The sequence below is a fragment of the Heliangelus exortis genome, chromosome 10, assembly GCF_036169615.1.
Source record: "Heliangelus exortis chromosome 10, bHelExo1.hap1, whole genome shotgun sequence".
In the NCBI taxonomy this organism is placed as follows: Eukaryota; Metazoa; Chordata; class Aves; order Apodiformes; family Trochilidae; genus Heliangelus; species Heliangelus exortis.
Window position 1 is genome coordinate 16,895,348 of NC_092431.1, and position 17,648 is coordinate 16,912,995.

The 17,648-nt window shown below is 38.2% G+C and overlaps 1 protein-coding gene across 10 annotated transcripts in view; it reads right to left on the reverse strand.

Moving 5' to 3' along the window:
- Nucleotides 1-17,648, reverse strand: part of GAB1 (GRB2 associated binding protein 1) — a 95,906-nt gene that overhangs the window by 37,153 nt on the left and 41,105 nt on the right. For all 10 annotated transcript variants that reach the window (XM_071753761.1, XM_071753756.1, XM_071753758.1 and 7 more), the window contains exon 2: nt 3,084-3,378. In XM_071753761.1, the coding sequence (XP_071609862.1) occupies nt 3,084-3,378 (295 nt within the window). The remainder of the gene's footprint in view (nt 1-3,083; nt 3,379-17,648) is intronic.

Sequence of the window (17,648 nt, forward strand, 5' to 3'; positions counted from 1 at the left end):
CTCATTGATCACTTCTAAAAATCCATTTCTTCTATTTCTACTACTCTTTAAACATTTACCCTCACCTTTCTTGAAGCTGAGACCACAGCACTTTGACTCGGGTCTCCACAGCACCAGGCAGAGGAGAAAAGTCATTTTCCATGTCCATTTAGTCTCCCCATCCCAGAATGTCTCTCATTGGCATTTAAAAGTGCACAAAACACTGGCAACACATTTTTGCTTATAGTTACATTTCAACCTCTAAATGACCCATTATATTATGACCTTACAGGCAAAATATTAATGGTAAATGTGCAGTATGAAACTCAGTGGTAAACCCAGCCCTCATGCTCACATGTGGCTCTCCAAACCTTCACATGTGCATTTTAAAAACACAAGATGCTACAGAAGCAAACAACCTACAGCTTCCATTTGAAAACAAATGGAGAAGTATTAGCTGAAGAAAACAAAAAAGTACCCAGAAATATCTGTACAAGTGTAGGATTACTGAGCTTATTTAAGAAATAAAGTATTTCCTTCATGCTTCCATCTTTTATAAAAGACCTAAATCACTGTAAACCCTTCCTTAAAAGGAAGTCTTTATAAAGAGCCACATAATGCAATTGGACTGTAATCATTACAGATCACACTATAATGTGATGCAATCAGAAAGCTGAAGACCCAATGGCTTGTAAATATGACTAAAGAACATGTATCTACTCTGTCCAAATACAAATGTAACATTGCAAATCTGCAGAATGAGCAGATTTCACATCTATAAATCAATTGCTAGTTGGAAGACCACAATAAAAATTTACAGTTAGAAATTATTTTGAGTACTCATTTTTAAGACAAGGAATAAAAGAGAATACAAACTTCACATCATAGGAATTCCCAAGTCTTCATTAATTATGGAAGGAGCCACTGAGAGTTAGTTTGAAGTGATCTTTACTTTTTTGGTCTCTCCATGGTTATGATTAACTCACCCTCACTCCTTCCAACACCATAACAACAACAACAACTCCACGTTTGTTTTCTAATAGCATTAACCACCATCATCTCTTAATTCTTTTCTTTATATGTCCAAAGAGACAACCGGGCTGGGCTTCCAAGCAACAAGAGCAAGGCCAGTGGCAACTGCAGTCCTTGCTCTAGCAAAGGATGTCAAAAACTGTCCTCTCATAAAAAGGCCCTTAACCAGTCTGGCAAGAGACATTTTGTCCAGCTTCAAAGAAAACTGTCTTCCAATTCCAAAGCTTAAAGGCAAGGTTGGTTACATCAAATGCTATCTAGTTTTTTGTTACATACATACTACAACAATAGGCTTTTTTATTGCTTTCTGCCAACATCACCTAATCTTTAACTTTCCAAAACAAATTGCAGGTTAACACATTTTTTATGAAGTACATTTAAGACTTGCTCTTCCATTAGTGGGAAGATTTATCTTGTAAAAATAAGAACTTGGCAATAAAGAGACACTCAGCAACTGATTTTTGTGTTTTCTCCCTCAATGCATTGCAAGACATCAATAAACCCATAAAACAGCACTGTCAAATTTCAGTTAAGGAAAGTAAAGGTGCTGGGATGATTCAGACAAAGCTGAAATGCCTACAGGGAAACAGACAATGAGAATATAATTGGGTTAAGTTACTGATACAAGTGACTGAAGCAAAAACCAGTTTTGGTCCAAAAGGTCTGTGAGGGTGTAGCCCTTTCCCTCTGCATTCATAGCAGGTTTCATCTTCAGTTCAACAGAAGGCCTAACATCAACAGAAGATGTCATGGCAACAGAAAATTAAGGATTAGCAACACACCAGCTCTCAGCAAGCAAAGGCCTTGTGGCCTCAGGGGGACCATACCCCTCCTTTCCCCACAGACATTTGCTCCTTTGTGTCTCACATGCACAAGAGCTGCCATGTGGACACATTTTCTCCTGACATCCCAGGTTCCCAACTTTTTCCCAGAACCAGTGATTTCTGAGAGCCTCCAGCTGCAGGGGTACACTAGTGCATAATCCACTGAAAACAACCCCCTGCCTACCTCTCTCCTATCCATAACAGATTCCTGGCAGACTGAATGCTGCATCCCATGGCCATCACTCTTAGAAGTATGCTGTGGGTCTTGGTTACATTCAGAATGTCATAAAAATATGCTGGAACTGTCAAAACAAGTACCCTAAATTTGCTATTAGAGTGGTAGTTCCTGGATGAAACTTCCGTGACAAAGTTTTAGTTCAAAACTGCAATAAGGAGAAAAAAAGGGCCCCTCTTCAGAAAGCAACAACATTTCCCAGTCATTTTTGAAGATTAGAAGATAAGCAAGCCTTATTTTTCTCCACCTCCCTTAATTCACAACCCTATAGAACTCAAGGATTTAATTCTAGCCCCTTCAGTTAGGCATGCTTTATTAATAACCCTCTTACTGCTCCTGTTTAATCTTTTCTTGGGACTGTGCACAGAGCTACAGCAAGTCATGCAACCTACAAATCTCCACAAGGAATGCAGGAAAAGTAAGTAAATAAATAAGGATGGATTCAGGATAAGCAATGGCCACAAGGTATTAGCAGGAATTAAACACACCACCCTGTTTCTCACAAGCTATTTTCACACAATGTCTATTTTAGTGGGATTAGAGCTGGATAGCAAAGAACTCCAAGGTATTTTGTTTGTTTGTTTCAATCGGCAGGGGGTGGATATAGATTTTTTTTTTTTCCAACTTGCAGAGCAGTTGGAAATGGTAATGTTAGAAACCTGACATTTTGCACTCATTCCTGCTTGCATAACCGTAATGTTTTTATACCAAATGGGATTCCTTTGATGATGCTCATCTTCTGCTTTGCATTATTTAAAGATTTTTTCCTATACTCTGAAGACCTAAGATCATGCAAAACAGAAAAGCATCATCCAAGTTCTACAGAACAATTAATCTGTAACAAATTCTTAGTATGTCCCTCTGACTTGCTTTTTTTTCAGAGTAACAAGGAAGTTTCATAGCCAATGCACACAACTTTTAAAACATATGCCAGCTAAAGATAGTAATCTGATCTTTGAAACATTCATTGCATGTAGGCACCAAACTTTCTCAGAAAAACCAACAGAACTTACCCTCATCTGTAGGGTTGAACCCACAGATATCACAGATACATCGAACCCACTTATTCATCTCCTCCTCGCTGTCTGCTACCAAATAGAAAACTCTGTCTATAGTGTTGATATCAAAAATATAACTGTTTTCAAACTCTTTTTTGTTGAACGTTAATCCAGCATCCACTTGCTGACACAAATTTAAGTCAATAATACGGATAGGCTTCTTGGCATGGTCATTTTTGTAGTATTCCAATACATCTGGATCTCCTGTTAAGCGGCCGCTGCGAAGCACAAACCATCTCCTCTTCCATGCCTGAAAATTGGAGAGAAAAAAGGGAGAAAAATTAGAAGAAATCATACTTTAAGACTGCTATCTGTTATCTATGGTTTCAACCTGGGTTGAGCAAATAAATAGCTCTTTTTTAACTCCAAGAGTTTACACACCAGTTACCTACATTTAACACCATCTGTTAATGTACAGTTACAGCAATGGACTAGAGGATTAGTAAATTTGTATTTTACAGTTCATTTCTTCTATATTTGGCTGTTTTTTTTTTTTTTTCTAAGAAGGAGGCATATGATTTAATTACTATTTACAAAATAAGTTAGGACTGATTCAGTAAAGAAAAGGGGAGGAGACCGGGAGAGGAAAAAAACAGCAAACACAAAAAGCTTCCAAAGGAAGCTGACACAGGCATGAGGAAGACATAAAAAAAATTTATATATATTTTTACATGCTCTATAGTGTCTTGTTTCCAGTATCTGCTGCTTTGGGAAGATGCACTTTAACTCTGAATTTTTCACTGATATTCAACAGTAAGTGACCTGCACTAAAGAAGAGATAAGACTCACATTGTACACTTGCCTCCATGCTGTGAGAACTCTGCACTAAGAACCTAGTAATATTTTACAATAATACTTGTTAAAGAAATTGTTCTCTAGAATCTCTGTGTACAGAAATATATTATCTCTACCAGCAATACAGAATTCTATGTTGTAAGCTTCTTTATGTGCACAAATCCCAGGATAATGGGCACAGTAGAAGAAACTTGACACGATGCCATTGCCCACTAGAAGAACTGCACTGCATTCACAGGGACAAATCTGAAAGCAGACCCTGGATACAATAGGGACCCATCACTGTTTTGTCCAGTTATTTTTACATTTTTCAGCAAAGCTGGAGACCAGGGCAAACCAATGCAGTGATATACTGCAGACTCATACTATGCCCCAAGGCACCCTATTTAAAGCTTCTTTAAGTTTTTCAAAGGAGGTTGCCAGCAAGCCATGTGGAAGGGAGGAAATAATAGATGAAATAGAAAAATAAAACAAGTCAGTGAGTTGTCCTTTAGGCCAGGTTAGCACAGTCAGATCAGCAAGTCATGGCTGAATGCTAACCAAGGAAAGGAATTAAATCAGCAAGGATGGTCCCAGATGTCAAGCCTGAAACCAAGAGTTTCTTACTAAGCATAAGAAAAAGATTCAGACCCATTTTCTTGAGGCACCAAAGTGTTTCCATTTCATTTTTATGTAGCTGTTATAGGGGAGGGAGGACATAAAGGACAAAGAGCAAGAACAGCACTGCCATCTTCCAGCTCCCCTCTAGTGCCGTCAGCATTGCAAGAGACTCACAAACCCCTCATTGTCAAGAGGGAAATGCCTTTTTTGGGTATGAAGCTTAGAAAACGATTCTGGAAAGATAACACAGAAAACAGGAGAAAGGGAAAAATGCCAAACAGCTCAAATAAGGCTTTTGATCCATTCCCCAACTAACAAGACTCTAAAAATTATTTGAATTAAGGATAACTTTGAGACTTTATAAAGCAAGCACATTTATTATAGTTGTGTATACAGCATCTGTCTTTATGTGCTGAGCTGTGTGAATCAAGCCAAGGTCTCAAGCCACTATTTCCCATGGCAGCACTAAGTTTAACTGGGTAAAAGATGTAACACATGAAACTCCTTCAACTTAGATTTCAAATGCAAGCACCTTCTGGCTGTTAAGCACTGTTTAAAAGTGATCCAAAAACACTGGCAAAGTTTGTTTTGTTTCCTGTTTCCAAATCAAGTGACAAGTTAGGTGCTGGGATAACAGGAAGCTTCAGTATGGGAATCTCTCTCTCCAGATAAGGTTGACCACAGATAACTGTTACAAGCAAAACAGCAAAACTTACTTTCTTCAGAAATTAGCTTTATCTTTAACCTCAGCCTTCAGACATTCAGAATGAAATTTCCAAAGCTTAAGTCAGGAGGAAACAGATAGAGATAGAAAAGTGATAAGGGCACTATGCATTTTGTCTCATGGTTTGTGTAACAAACAAACAAAGCAACAACAAAAAAATCACCACTGTGTCAACCCAGCATGGCTCTTCTAGAAGTTCACTTACAGAACTGAGTTAGCAAGTAAAAGGTTCTTAGCAATCCTGATAATGTCTGTTGAGCATTAATAAGTATGACTTAAAATTCAGAAAATCAACCAGCTTAACAGAATTTGCCTTCAGTCCTTTGGGCTACAAAATAGGAACTACAAAGTACTCAAAACACTGAATTTAGCTACCAGCACCTGCTACTATTTTTGAGGAGTTTTCACAGAGTGCATATGTGAATGTTTATTTCAGTCTTATGAGTCACAGTCACTGAAACTGGCACAGCTTATATTCAAAAACAAAAGCAATTCCATAAACTACACACTAATAAGGCAGATACAAAGGTTCTCTGGATTACAGTACAAAGCACAATTTAGCAGCAGAATAAAGCTCAACGCTAGACAAGTGAACTGACATCAGCACCCTTGCTAATCATAGTACAAAAGTGCCTCTATATTTTGTCAAAGTGCAAAATGAGCCCACATAAATCACTCTTTGTTATATGAAAATATCTGGGATTCTTAAAGCTTGATCTATTTTTAACATTTCAGTATTTGTCATTGTACTGCCTCAGTGAAGTACAGAATACTTGTATCTGTAAGGAAGACAGCTTCTTCAGTAATGGCTTTCCAGAAAGAAATCTCTAAAAGAGAGCATGTATATGTGCTAGTATGTATTTACACAAACTTAATTTTTTCTCATTTTTTTAACCCCTTTGGACATTCTTGTTCGAAAATTTTGCATCTACTTTTACAAAGAACGTTATGTACCATCTCTCATAATCACCAAAAAAGGTGTAACTGGTTTAAATCACAGAAGAATTACACATACTAATTATATGTCACATTACTATCAGCCATGCGTTATCAAACATTGGGTTTCTGTGCTAAAGGTCAACTGTATAAAGTTTGAGAAGTCAAAAAAATAGCCAGGCAAACATTTTGTTCCATTACCAGTATATTTAATTCTGGAAAGATACTTGAGCAATTAAAGATGAGGGTTTTCTAAGGAAACATTTTTTCGTATACATAAAGCATGTTATTAATAAAATTGGGTTTTAAAAATAGAATTTATAAATATATATCTAGTTACAAAGTACTGCAAGCAAATCAACTATCTCATTCAAAAGTAATTCATTCCTTTCAAAAGTGTAGCATAGCAAACATTATGGGAATCAGTTAACCCAAAGCCTGTGTAGACTTTGTAAATTATTACAAAACGAGGTTTAATGAGGTTTCTGCTTTTGTTTCAGACTAAGAAAGGCCTTGTGTGCCTCTCAGCTTGTTTTCTCCTTTGGGCTGCAAAGCATATCAGCTGGCCTAACATAGAACAGCACCCTGCTTGCCAAACATTGTCCTGTTTGTATCATGAGACCATCGTATCATGAGACCATCATAACTACAGAAACAACCTTGTTTGCTTGGTTTTGACGTAGTCTAAAATGTGACAAGCTGCTCACCCACAAAGCCTCAAACAATCAAAGAACAGTGGAATTCTGTGTTTTCCAGGCAGCATTTTAAGCAGGTTACAAAGCAGAATGAAGAAATTTTTGCGATTAGTTTTTCCACTCACATATATGCAAACTGCTGATTCAAAAGCACATGAACCAGCTAAGAAATTGGCAGAACCCATTCTTCAGCACTGTTGGGGTTTGGTTTGGCGTTGGGTTTTTTTTCTAAAAGACTGTAGGCTAAACCTATATGGAATATACAGGATTCACAGTATCACCTCCATCTCTGTCGAAGAAATTGTAGCCATATCTCCCTTATTCTTCACATTTATGGATTCCCACCCCTCCACTGCATCATATGTATTCAAGATGTACCTCATTCAGCTCCTGGCTGTAGTTGAAAGATGTAGAAATAGGGGAGTTATGCATAAACAGAGAAGGAAAGGAGAGAGGAAGGAGCAGGAAGAAGTAGATGGTTTACATTTGTATTTTAAAAAGCGTTTAACCTTCCATTTGGAAGATCAAGCTGTTGTTGGAGGAGGCCAAAATAATTACATGAAACGCCTAAATAAAAGCTTAGAAATATTATATTGAAGATGGCTTTTTCTGGTGATTTTTTTTTACAGCATTTGCTCTCATGCGGCCAAGTAACTCCACTTGCTGATAAACTGGTCAATTGTCCTTCTTTGGTTTGCTAAATACTATTACCCATAACCCTCAAGTCATTTAAAGCTGATTTTCCTCTTCTAGCACATTTTCCTCCTTTTTTCTCTTGGGTAGTGTCTAGTCAAAAAAGCCTCCAAAACCACTGAGCACTGGCTAAGCCAAACAGGGCATCACTTGCATTCTACTACAGTAAAGCTGCTATTAAATCTTTCCCCTGTGTATGACCAGTAGGTCCAGCAATAAAATTACAAATCTCAGGCCTTTCTTCTCATCTCTCAAGTGTGCAGACATTTGTGCTTAGGTTTTCACCTCTGTTATTAGTGCACTATTTGTCATCCTCCTTTCCCAGAGAAGTCAACTAAGACTTGGAAGAAAGAAACAACTTACCCAGGAACACGGGGAACGATCCAAAAGAACATTTGATGCTTTACACAAGACAAAACATTTCAATGCTCAAAAAAGCCTTAAAAATTAAACAAAAGACATGCAGAGTGTGACCCAGAGAGCAGTAGATGAAAAAAGGGATTGCCCAAGGTCACTTGAGAAGGCACTTCTGGACATAATAGTTTAAGTCCTGAGTCTACTGTTGAGGTCTTCTCAAATGTCTTCTGAGATCAAGATTTAACTTTCTTGATGCATTTTGTTCCATCTATTTCATCTACCCTCTGCCTTTATACTTTTCTCCAGCTCAAATGCTAATCAATACTGAAATTTCTACATGTCTTTGAGAAGCAACTGGAAGGAGGCTCAGCAATCCTTTTTGACTCCACATTTCTAGTGCTCACGTGTTCTCTTCATTGTAGGAGACAAATAACACCTCTGGCACAGCTGCACTGACTCATGAGTTAGATCCGTGTGCTCTGCATCCCTTTAGAAGCTCAAATGAGATAAAAATAAAGTGTTCCTTCACACTAGGCTTCTTTTAAAATCCTGTTTGTGGTAGGTGTAGTCTAGTGACAACTGCCACTGATGAGCTTCATCCCACCAGGCACGTATCTGGGGAGACTGCCGGGAAGTAGCTAAAAGAGGTCACGTTAGGTAACAGCACTTCAATTACTGAAATTTACTTTTTTCGCTTGCTGCTCCTCCTGCTTGCAGAACTAATGGGGTGAAATTTCAAAATACCCATGAAAGTTTTCCTTAAGAAGTTAATACTTGTACGTTCACACAAGGAAATAAATTAAGCAGTGTTTTTCAGAAAGCATTTTCTGGAAATCTTTTCAATCCTATCAGAAACACCAGAAGTGAAGAATATGTAACTCCAAGTTACTACTGAAAACCACTGTCTTATACCTACTGGAAACTGCCATCCTCTTCCCTAAAAATTAAGCCCCATTTTTATTTTGGAAATGCAAGACAGAACAACTAAACTGAGCACAGCAAAACACGTTTCAGGTGTTAATTTTAATGGCAGAAACTGTATTTCTAAGATTCGGGAATAGCCCAAGCATTCTACTTTTAGTAGGATTAAATACTTAGAAGTATAAACAGATTGCTGCAAAATAAACAAATGTGATACGAGGAAAACACTGAACACATTGACTTTCTTTAAATACTTAAGACTTGTTTTCCAGGAAGCACCATCTTTTCTCACTGAGCAAAATAAGGAAAAAACATTCTCGGTGGAAGTTTCCACTCTCCTGGCCATCATCCTGATCGTCTGTTCCAAATACACACAAGGCCAAAATTTCCTGTTTTCAAACTATTGTCACCATTTCTAGTCTTGTGCTGTCGATTCTAACTTTAGCTTGTTAAATAAACAAAAGAAAGCACTGAAAATACAGTAAAACAATACTTCCACACAGGTTTACTGTAAGCACTGTTTTATAACTGGTATTTCAGCACGTGAATTACCCTCCCAGCATTACACTGCTAATTAAAGCATAAAAAAAGGCACAAAATACAAATCAGACAATGTAGCACTAGCAGCTGTTCTGTTTTTGTGAATCCAAAACTAGGTATTTTCACATTTCTTTCCATTTGACATTGAGGGGTATTTTGTTGTTTTGGTTTTTTTTTAAAGCTTTATGCCTGTTCCCAGCCAGGTCAGGATCACCTAATTAACATTAAACTGATCCTCATTATGACTGTTAGCATCATCATTTCAATAAATACTTTCCTGTAGTATGTCAGATTTTTTCTAATCCTAAACACAAAGTTCTCTTTCCATGCTCCTGCACAGCAGAGAATTATCAGCATCTCTTCACTAAAGAGCAACCAACTCAGAGTTCTACAGAGCAATAAAGCAAGAGATCTACAGCAGAGCCAGGACCTGACTCCTCATTTCATCATCTCCAAGCTAGCACCAGTGACCAGGTCATCCCTCTCTCTTCCTATATCATCTTCACCACTTCCAGTTACTATAAATATTCTGTCATTTCTGATCACTTGCAAATTTACCTTTTCACACTTCTGGTTGTTCTGTCCCACACAACCCACTCTGCATGGCTAAGACCTAACTCCCCAAAAGTCTTCCCATCACAGGGAATTACCCATCACAGGGAATTACCCATCACAGGTATTAGCTTTGCCATCTCCTGCTTTGCCAGCAATGAAAACATAACACTTGTCATGGCATGATGATTGTAACTGCATAAGAAGTTGCAGGTCTGTTGCAGGTCCCTTGACACATCTACATAGTCTTTAGTTTGCTGTCCTGTTTCTCAGAACAGGTTCAAAATTTGCTCTTCTCCTGATCACAAGCACATTCTGATGTCCCTCTCGTCTCTCCCATATCCATCCTATTTAAAATAACACTGTCAGGACAATCCTCTTGTCTCACTCTCATCACACTATCTTCTTATTTTCAAGTTCTGCATTTTTTACTGACTTTCTTGCAATTGAGACTTGACATTTTTAGGCTTTTTCTTAGGAAAGTCAATTCACTTACTTGACTCCCTCTGTCCTGCAAGTCACCTCCTATTCTTTGCCCTACCACCAATTGCTTCACTTTTCCTTCTCTCCCCCATCCCAACCTCTGAAGTCTCAGTGAATGAATGAGCAGGGGCATGACAATTCCTTCCTTCAGATTCCTCCTAAAGATCAGCCTGTTTGATAGCACTTACAATCACCCAACCAAATTACAATTTGGCTTTGCATCAGATGGATTTTCTAAAAAAGTAATGGGTTTGTGTATTCATCATACAAAGGTTTGTTTGTTTGTTTCTTTAAAGCTGCTTCAGCCTTTTCACCAGCTCTTAATTAGAAATCACTTCCCCCCACAAGACTTAATCTAAGAAAGCAAAACATTCAGGGTAGGTTAGGTTCTACCTGGGTTTTTTTTTTTTTTTGTTTTAACTGCCTGTGTTACCAATCACAAGAATTACTGAAGTGCTGACAAGACCCCCTAAACAAAACAATCCAGAGAAGACACCAGATGTGCTGTCTGAGTCGAGTTCCACTATAGTGAGCTCATGGGTGTACATTGTCACAAGCTGCCTGAGAGCAATGCACAGAAAAATAAAAAGCTGGATTTATTGTCTTACTAAATCCTAAGCTGAAAGGTCAAACCTACACTCCATTGATATCAACAGTTGCTTTTCCACTGATGATAGAAGGTGAAATGCTTCATAGGAATATTTTTATCTATTAACTTCTCATTTCTTAGGAGGGCAAGTCATTTAGAAGTGGTGTTTGCATCAATCTGAAAAATCCCCATTTTTCCAAAACACAAACTCTGTGCTCTTGTAATATTTTGCACAGATTCAGTTTTTGTTTGTTTTGTTGGGATTTTTTTCCACTTCTTACTTGCCTGTGTAGGTATCCATCCTCATCATCCATGAAAGGCTTATACACAAGGAGAAGCAAGAAAATGGAACTATGTAAAAACATGGAATTCTTGACACTCTTTTGGATCTTTTAAATGACATTTCAGTTTCAAAAAGCATATAACACATGCTTCACTGTTACATGTATGGATCCCTTAAGCATGCTGATGCTGCATATGAAACAGATTTCTGCAGATGACAGACCAGGAGTGCTGCATGCCTGCTCTTCAACAGAATATTCTTAGGCTTCAATACTGCATTTTCTGCTTCCCATTAAAGAAAGGGGGTTTGAGCTACAGAAGCAACAATTCCTCCAGTTTCAGTAGGGAATAATGAATTAAGGGAGATTTAGTAATAAAACAAGGAAGATGGTACAAAGATACCCCATAATTTCTACAGATTGTCTTCCAACTAAGTTGCCTGGTGCAACCTACTAGTTGTATATATAATGAAAAAAGCTCCTACATATCCTTTAACACACATGGAACAGTCTCCAAAAGAAATTCCTGACAATGTTTTAAATAATCCCTAGAAATAAAATTTAGGAGATGTTAATGCTCCTTCCTCACCCATTACTTGTGAGAGCAAGGCTGTGCACTACCTGACATTTTTGCACATGAAGGATTTGTAGGCCAAATGAGGAGTCAGCAACCATCACTGCAATGAAAGGACTGATATGTACTGAAGCCACTTTACTCAGACACAGTAAAGGGAAAGATAAAGTAAATCTATTCTTCTGCCAAGGTATTAGAGGGAGAATCAGCAGCCTCTGCTGTGAGGTGTTGCAAGGAATTCTTTTTTCTCGGAAAAGGGAAGAACTGGGAAGGGCAAGCCAGTGGTTGCATTTTAGGACCAAAATTATTAGTTTTTCCATTACAGAGAATCAGATCTGCATGAACCAAGTGTGCAGTTATGGCAAGAAGAGCTATGAAAAGTGAAAGCTAAGGTAAAGTCAGATATATTCATTCTTACTTTACGTGACTGGGTTTTACATTTACCAACTGGGCTCAGCACAGATTCTGAACAGAACTCACCTGAAGATCTCCAGAGAAAAATAAATTTCAAAACAGACAACCACAAAGTTAAAATTCTTTGCAAGATACTATGATATAGAAACTGCTTTTACTCTGTTAACTAAACTGAGTTTCCATTACAACAAAAACATTGGTTTTCCAACACTGCAAACGATACTTTTAGAATCAGGTAACTCACTGGTAGTAATCAGATGGTTAAGAAATTTAAAAACCAGCTACATCACATCCCAATAGCAAATTTAACTATATCAGCATACTTGAAAAGTCAGATGCTTCAGTATAATTACTTAGATTAGCTTACAAAATGCTTCATTTGCTCAAGTCTCATTATAAAGCTTTCTACTCTTTTCTAGACTGCAACAATACCCTCATGTCATTGATTATTTGGATCAACAGCTTTGTAAAATTTAACCACCACAAGCAATTCATGTACCTTTTTCTCCCCAGATCCAGATTTGTTCTGAAACCAAACCCTTAGAAGGGCACTGCTGCAATGCTTACACAAAGGCTGTTCTGACCCAGACCCAGTCAGCCAGTGGCTGCTGATGGCCACCCCACTGCAAGGCTCCCTGCTGCCAAAACTGAAGTACTCACACTGCTGTTTTCACAGCCAAGAAATTACAGATGGTTCTTGAATAATGACACAAATATTAAGATAAATCAAGTGTTTTAGAGGGCTACAGTAACACACCTACCCATGTCCATGTATGGCTTCTCATACTGAAATAATGGTACATCAGAGCTTCCACTTGCATCTCTGTGGCATAAAGCTTTTCTTCCCCTCCCCCACCCCTTTTTAAATTTTTTTTCTTCTTTTTTTTTTTCTTTACTTTTTATTTTTTTGGTTTTTCACTTCTGATTTAGCAATGCCAATGCACAAACAGGTAGAGGTTTGGGCTCATGCTTCAGAAACAGAATTTACCCAGTCAGCCAGCTTGTAAAAATCAAAAACTACAAAACCTACACTTTTTGAATTAAAAAAAAAAAAATTCAAGCAAAAAGGTAGCATTCTTTAAGGAAGCCCCTGTTTAATTACTTTACATTCTCCATATACCTCTATTACAAAGCAGAAAATTAAACATCAAGAACAAGTTTTTTACCTCTTCAAGTCTTCATAAAATTTAAGCAATGTCCTGGCCATTTCTGCAGTTGTGTCAACCCCAAAATAAGCAAAGCTTTCTTTTTCCTGCTGGCTTCCCACCTCGCTCTACACCACCCTATCCTCATAACCTTTGACCAACAGGAAGCAGACACAATGGACTGAAAATAACACCAATTGTAAGATTTCGAATGATTTAATAAATGAGAGGTGGGCTTAAGATTTGAAAAGCTTGCTTTGCTTTGGTTTCTCAACAGTTACTTAAAACACATTACCCACCTAGACTTAGAACATTTGTTAGAAATGTTGAACAAGACTAAAAGTGTGAAAATATTAAGTGCATATTAAGTGTGAAAATATTAAGAGCACAGAGGTGTAAGTTCTTGCATATGTTGTGGTTCTGCATTTAAAGCATTCTATACAATGAATTTGATTTTCCAACAGTGTAAACAATAGCAGTAGAAATTTACAGCACTGTTTTTTTTTTTCAAGTATTTTTATTTAACAGAGTTTTTGGATCTGTAATATAATTATCCATCCCATAGAATAATCTGACATTTTAATTAGAAGTATAACCAGCAGTCCATTTAAACATGGCAGCTAATGGTGTGAAAAATTTGATTATGAAAATCACAGAACAATTTGCTAATATGAAAAAGATCTTTGATAATTTTAAGCAGCTGAGATACACTGTGTGGTGTCAAAGGATGGATCTTCATCTCCTCCTCACATAAAAGCCCAAGCAATGACCCCACAGTCATTACCAGTAAAAAGCACATGCTTTAAATTGTCCTAATGTCTTGGCATGAATACTTGGGGCTTACAGATTCCAGACAGTCAGTGAAAGCATTTATTTTTCTTATTTTTAATGCTTTCTGTCTTGCACCCCAAGTACCATCTGATTATTATTTTGCAAACCCACAATCACATCCTGTCTCTGCCATCCCTCCCCAAAGCCCTGAGGTTCCTCCTTTGTGGTTACACCACAACACACAGGGGTCATGATGATAAGAGCAGGATGAACTAACTCAAGAGAGGGACTCACCTTTTATGTAAGAGCCACACTGTGTTTTCTTGGAAAAGGGAATGGGGGTGCACGAAGAGAATGTGTCATTTTTACACAGACTCCTTGTCCTGAACACAAGAAACTAAATCAAAGGTGGTTCTACAATCACAAAAGCTGGGGACATCCTCTGCATTGTAAATGCCAAACAGAATTGCAAGTTGGAAGTATTAGAGTAGAATAGCTCCAGGCATGCTGAAATGCAAGGTCAGAATAATGTGCAAACACAATCTTGAGTAGGTTTGCTACCCCATGCACACACTTTATCAGGCTTTCACTGTACCTCTACTGTGCATTTTCATCATTGAACTACACTAGAATATTCTTTTTCTGGCAGGGGAAGCTCAGACACTGCATTTCTGCAGGATAAGACTGGATCTAGCTTGTCAATGCAGTATTTCATTAAGGTCTGCAAGTGCTCAAAATAACTTCAGAGAAGCTCCTCATGATATATTTCAGCATGGTATCCACAACAACTTCCAAACATAAAATCTCCATGTTGCATACAAGCAAGTTCTGAGCACAGGAGTAGAAGCCACCCCTGATGTGTTGTAATGGTAGCTTGAAACACAAATGGTTTAACAAAGCCAGTAAATACAAGGTTCCCTGCAAGCCTGCAGTTTAAGAGTCCCTTGAAACCACTTTGCTAATAGGATACTCCTTTTCCCTTCCCCCATTTTAAAGACACAACCTCATGCCATCACACCAAGGAATAACAGAGAAAGGATATCCTGCCTAGATTTTCCATTATGAAGATCAAATCATCAATCCAGAGAGGCCTCTGCTTACACATAGGATAAAAAGAAGATGCTTCCAACTGATAAACCCTCAGAGGAAGCAAGGTTGGCTCCACTACTATTTTTAAATAGTTAGCACTCACACAATGGCCTAAAATTAATGGCCAACCCCCAGGGCCCATGAAGTCTTCATTAGGAAAAAAAAATAAAAACGTAAGGAGTAAGCACTTTAGGGAAGGGGGATGCTAAAAAATATGAAAAAAACAAAAGAACTAGACAGAAGGTGACAAATATAACCATGCCTCTTTCCAGACTCACCTTGAAATAAGTTTGTATGCTTAAAGGAAGAATACAAGAAGCTTTATGATTATTGTCTAAAAACGAAGGATTTCCAAGAAGAAATGCTGGGAGAAATCTTCAAAGCTCTTGCAGTTTTGATTAATGCTCTTTTGCTGCAAGTATCACGTAACAAAAAGTTAAGTAAATCTGGGAAAATGAGAATATTTTATGTGGCTGTAGCATGAAAGAAAGAAGTTGTTTCTCAGCCTTACTTTCCAAGGCCAGCTACCACAGCTGTGCTGCAGCTCCCAGCTGAACAGCTCCCTACATCTCACCACCTAAGAGACAGAGGGCATTTAGTCTACTAAATGGCCAGTGTTTCACCATTAGCTCAGCTAAAAGCATCCCACATCTAAAACTTGATCTAAGCATGATAAAAAAAGTCATGCTTTGTGCATCTGGGCAGATGATGAATAGAAATTTAGCACTGAAAAAGCAATTCTCTTGCCAGGCATTTCTTTGGATAAAGAACAAGATGAGTCAAGAGGCCCTTTAAGATCACCTTTGTAATCTAGGAAATACCCAGAAACTAGACACATTTTAAATATCACCATTCAGCTCCATCTTTTAGTGCTAAGAAGGATCTTTTATGAGCATTTATCCTTTTGGAGGTTTCTTGTTGTCACTGTTCTTTTTACTAACAGCATCCTTCCAATGAGTAACTATGAGAATCACAGAAAATAAAAATTGCTGAGAATTTTCTGATATCATCACAAACTACTCCCCTCCTCCTCTGTACACTAAATAAAAAGCGGACAATTACCCTGTTGTTTGCTCAGTACAGTGGGATTGTTGATTTCTTCATTTATATCAGATCACATCACTGAATAAAGACATGAAAAATAGAACAAATTTAAAAATATTGATCATTAAACTTCCAACAGTGCTATAAGAACTTAAATCCCATCAGATTTTTATTATTTACTTCACAGTTTTGAACAGATTAGTGTTTCAGTCCCTTAACATTATCTGGCTTGCCAAGTACTTCTCATTTTTCAGCTTCGCTCTTCGACAGGAAAAGCAAGCACTGCATTATCCAACTGCTTTTTACACCTTTTTGTGAGAGTTTCATAACTAGTTTCACTTCCTATAAAAATGTTTAATTTTTAACTTACAGGCAGCAAAGGAACTCTAAAACTGGATGCCTTGTCACTTTATTTATTGGCTCTCTATACATCTAAATGACACCTACTTAGCTGACCGACTGGAAGCTCTTGCTACTGCCAACACTTCAGGAACAATGTAACTGTGGAAAGGGGAAAACATGTTTTTCTACATTTTGTTTGTGTTCTATCAGAATTATAAACTACACATGTACCAGTTTGAAAATATTTTTAATAGCTGTTAACCTGAAATGGACAAAACAACCTACCTCAGCAGGTACTGTCTCTGAACTTGTAATTTAACCCTCTTCATTCTGAGCTATTTATAACTTATAATGACTGCCAGATTTACTGCAATGATGATTATTTTTTAATATCCTTATCATAATCATAAAATTATAGAATCAGCTGGGTTGGAAGGGACCTCAGAGATCATCAAGTCCAGCCCTTGATCCACTCCCACTACAGTTCCCAGCCCATGGCACTGAGTGCCACATCCAGGCTCTTTTGAAATATCTCCAGGGATGGAGAATCCACCCCTTCCCTGGGCAGCCCATTCCAATGTCTGATCACCCTCTCTGTAAAGAAATTCTTTCTAATGTCCAACCTAAACCTCCCCTGGCACAACTTGAGACCTCTTGTGCCCTCTTGTCTTGCTGAGAGTTGCCTGGGAAAAGAGCCCAACCCCCCCCTGGCTCCAACCTCCTTTCAGGGAGTTGGAGAGAGTGATGAGGTCTCCCCTGAGCCTCCTCTTCTCCAGCCTCAACACCCCCAGCTCCCTCAGCCCTTCCTCACAGGACTTGTGCTGGATCCCTTCACAGCCTCCTTGCTCTTCTCTGGACCTGCTCCAGCACCTCAATCTCCTTCCTGAGCTGAGGGGCCCAGAACTGGACACAGGACTCAAGCTGTGGCCTCCCCAGGGCTGATCACAGGGGCAGAATCCCTTCCCTGGACCTGCT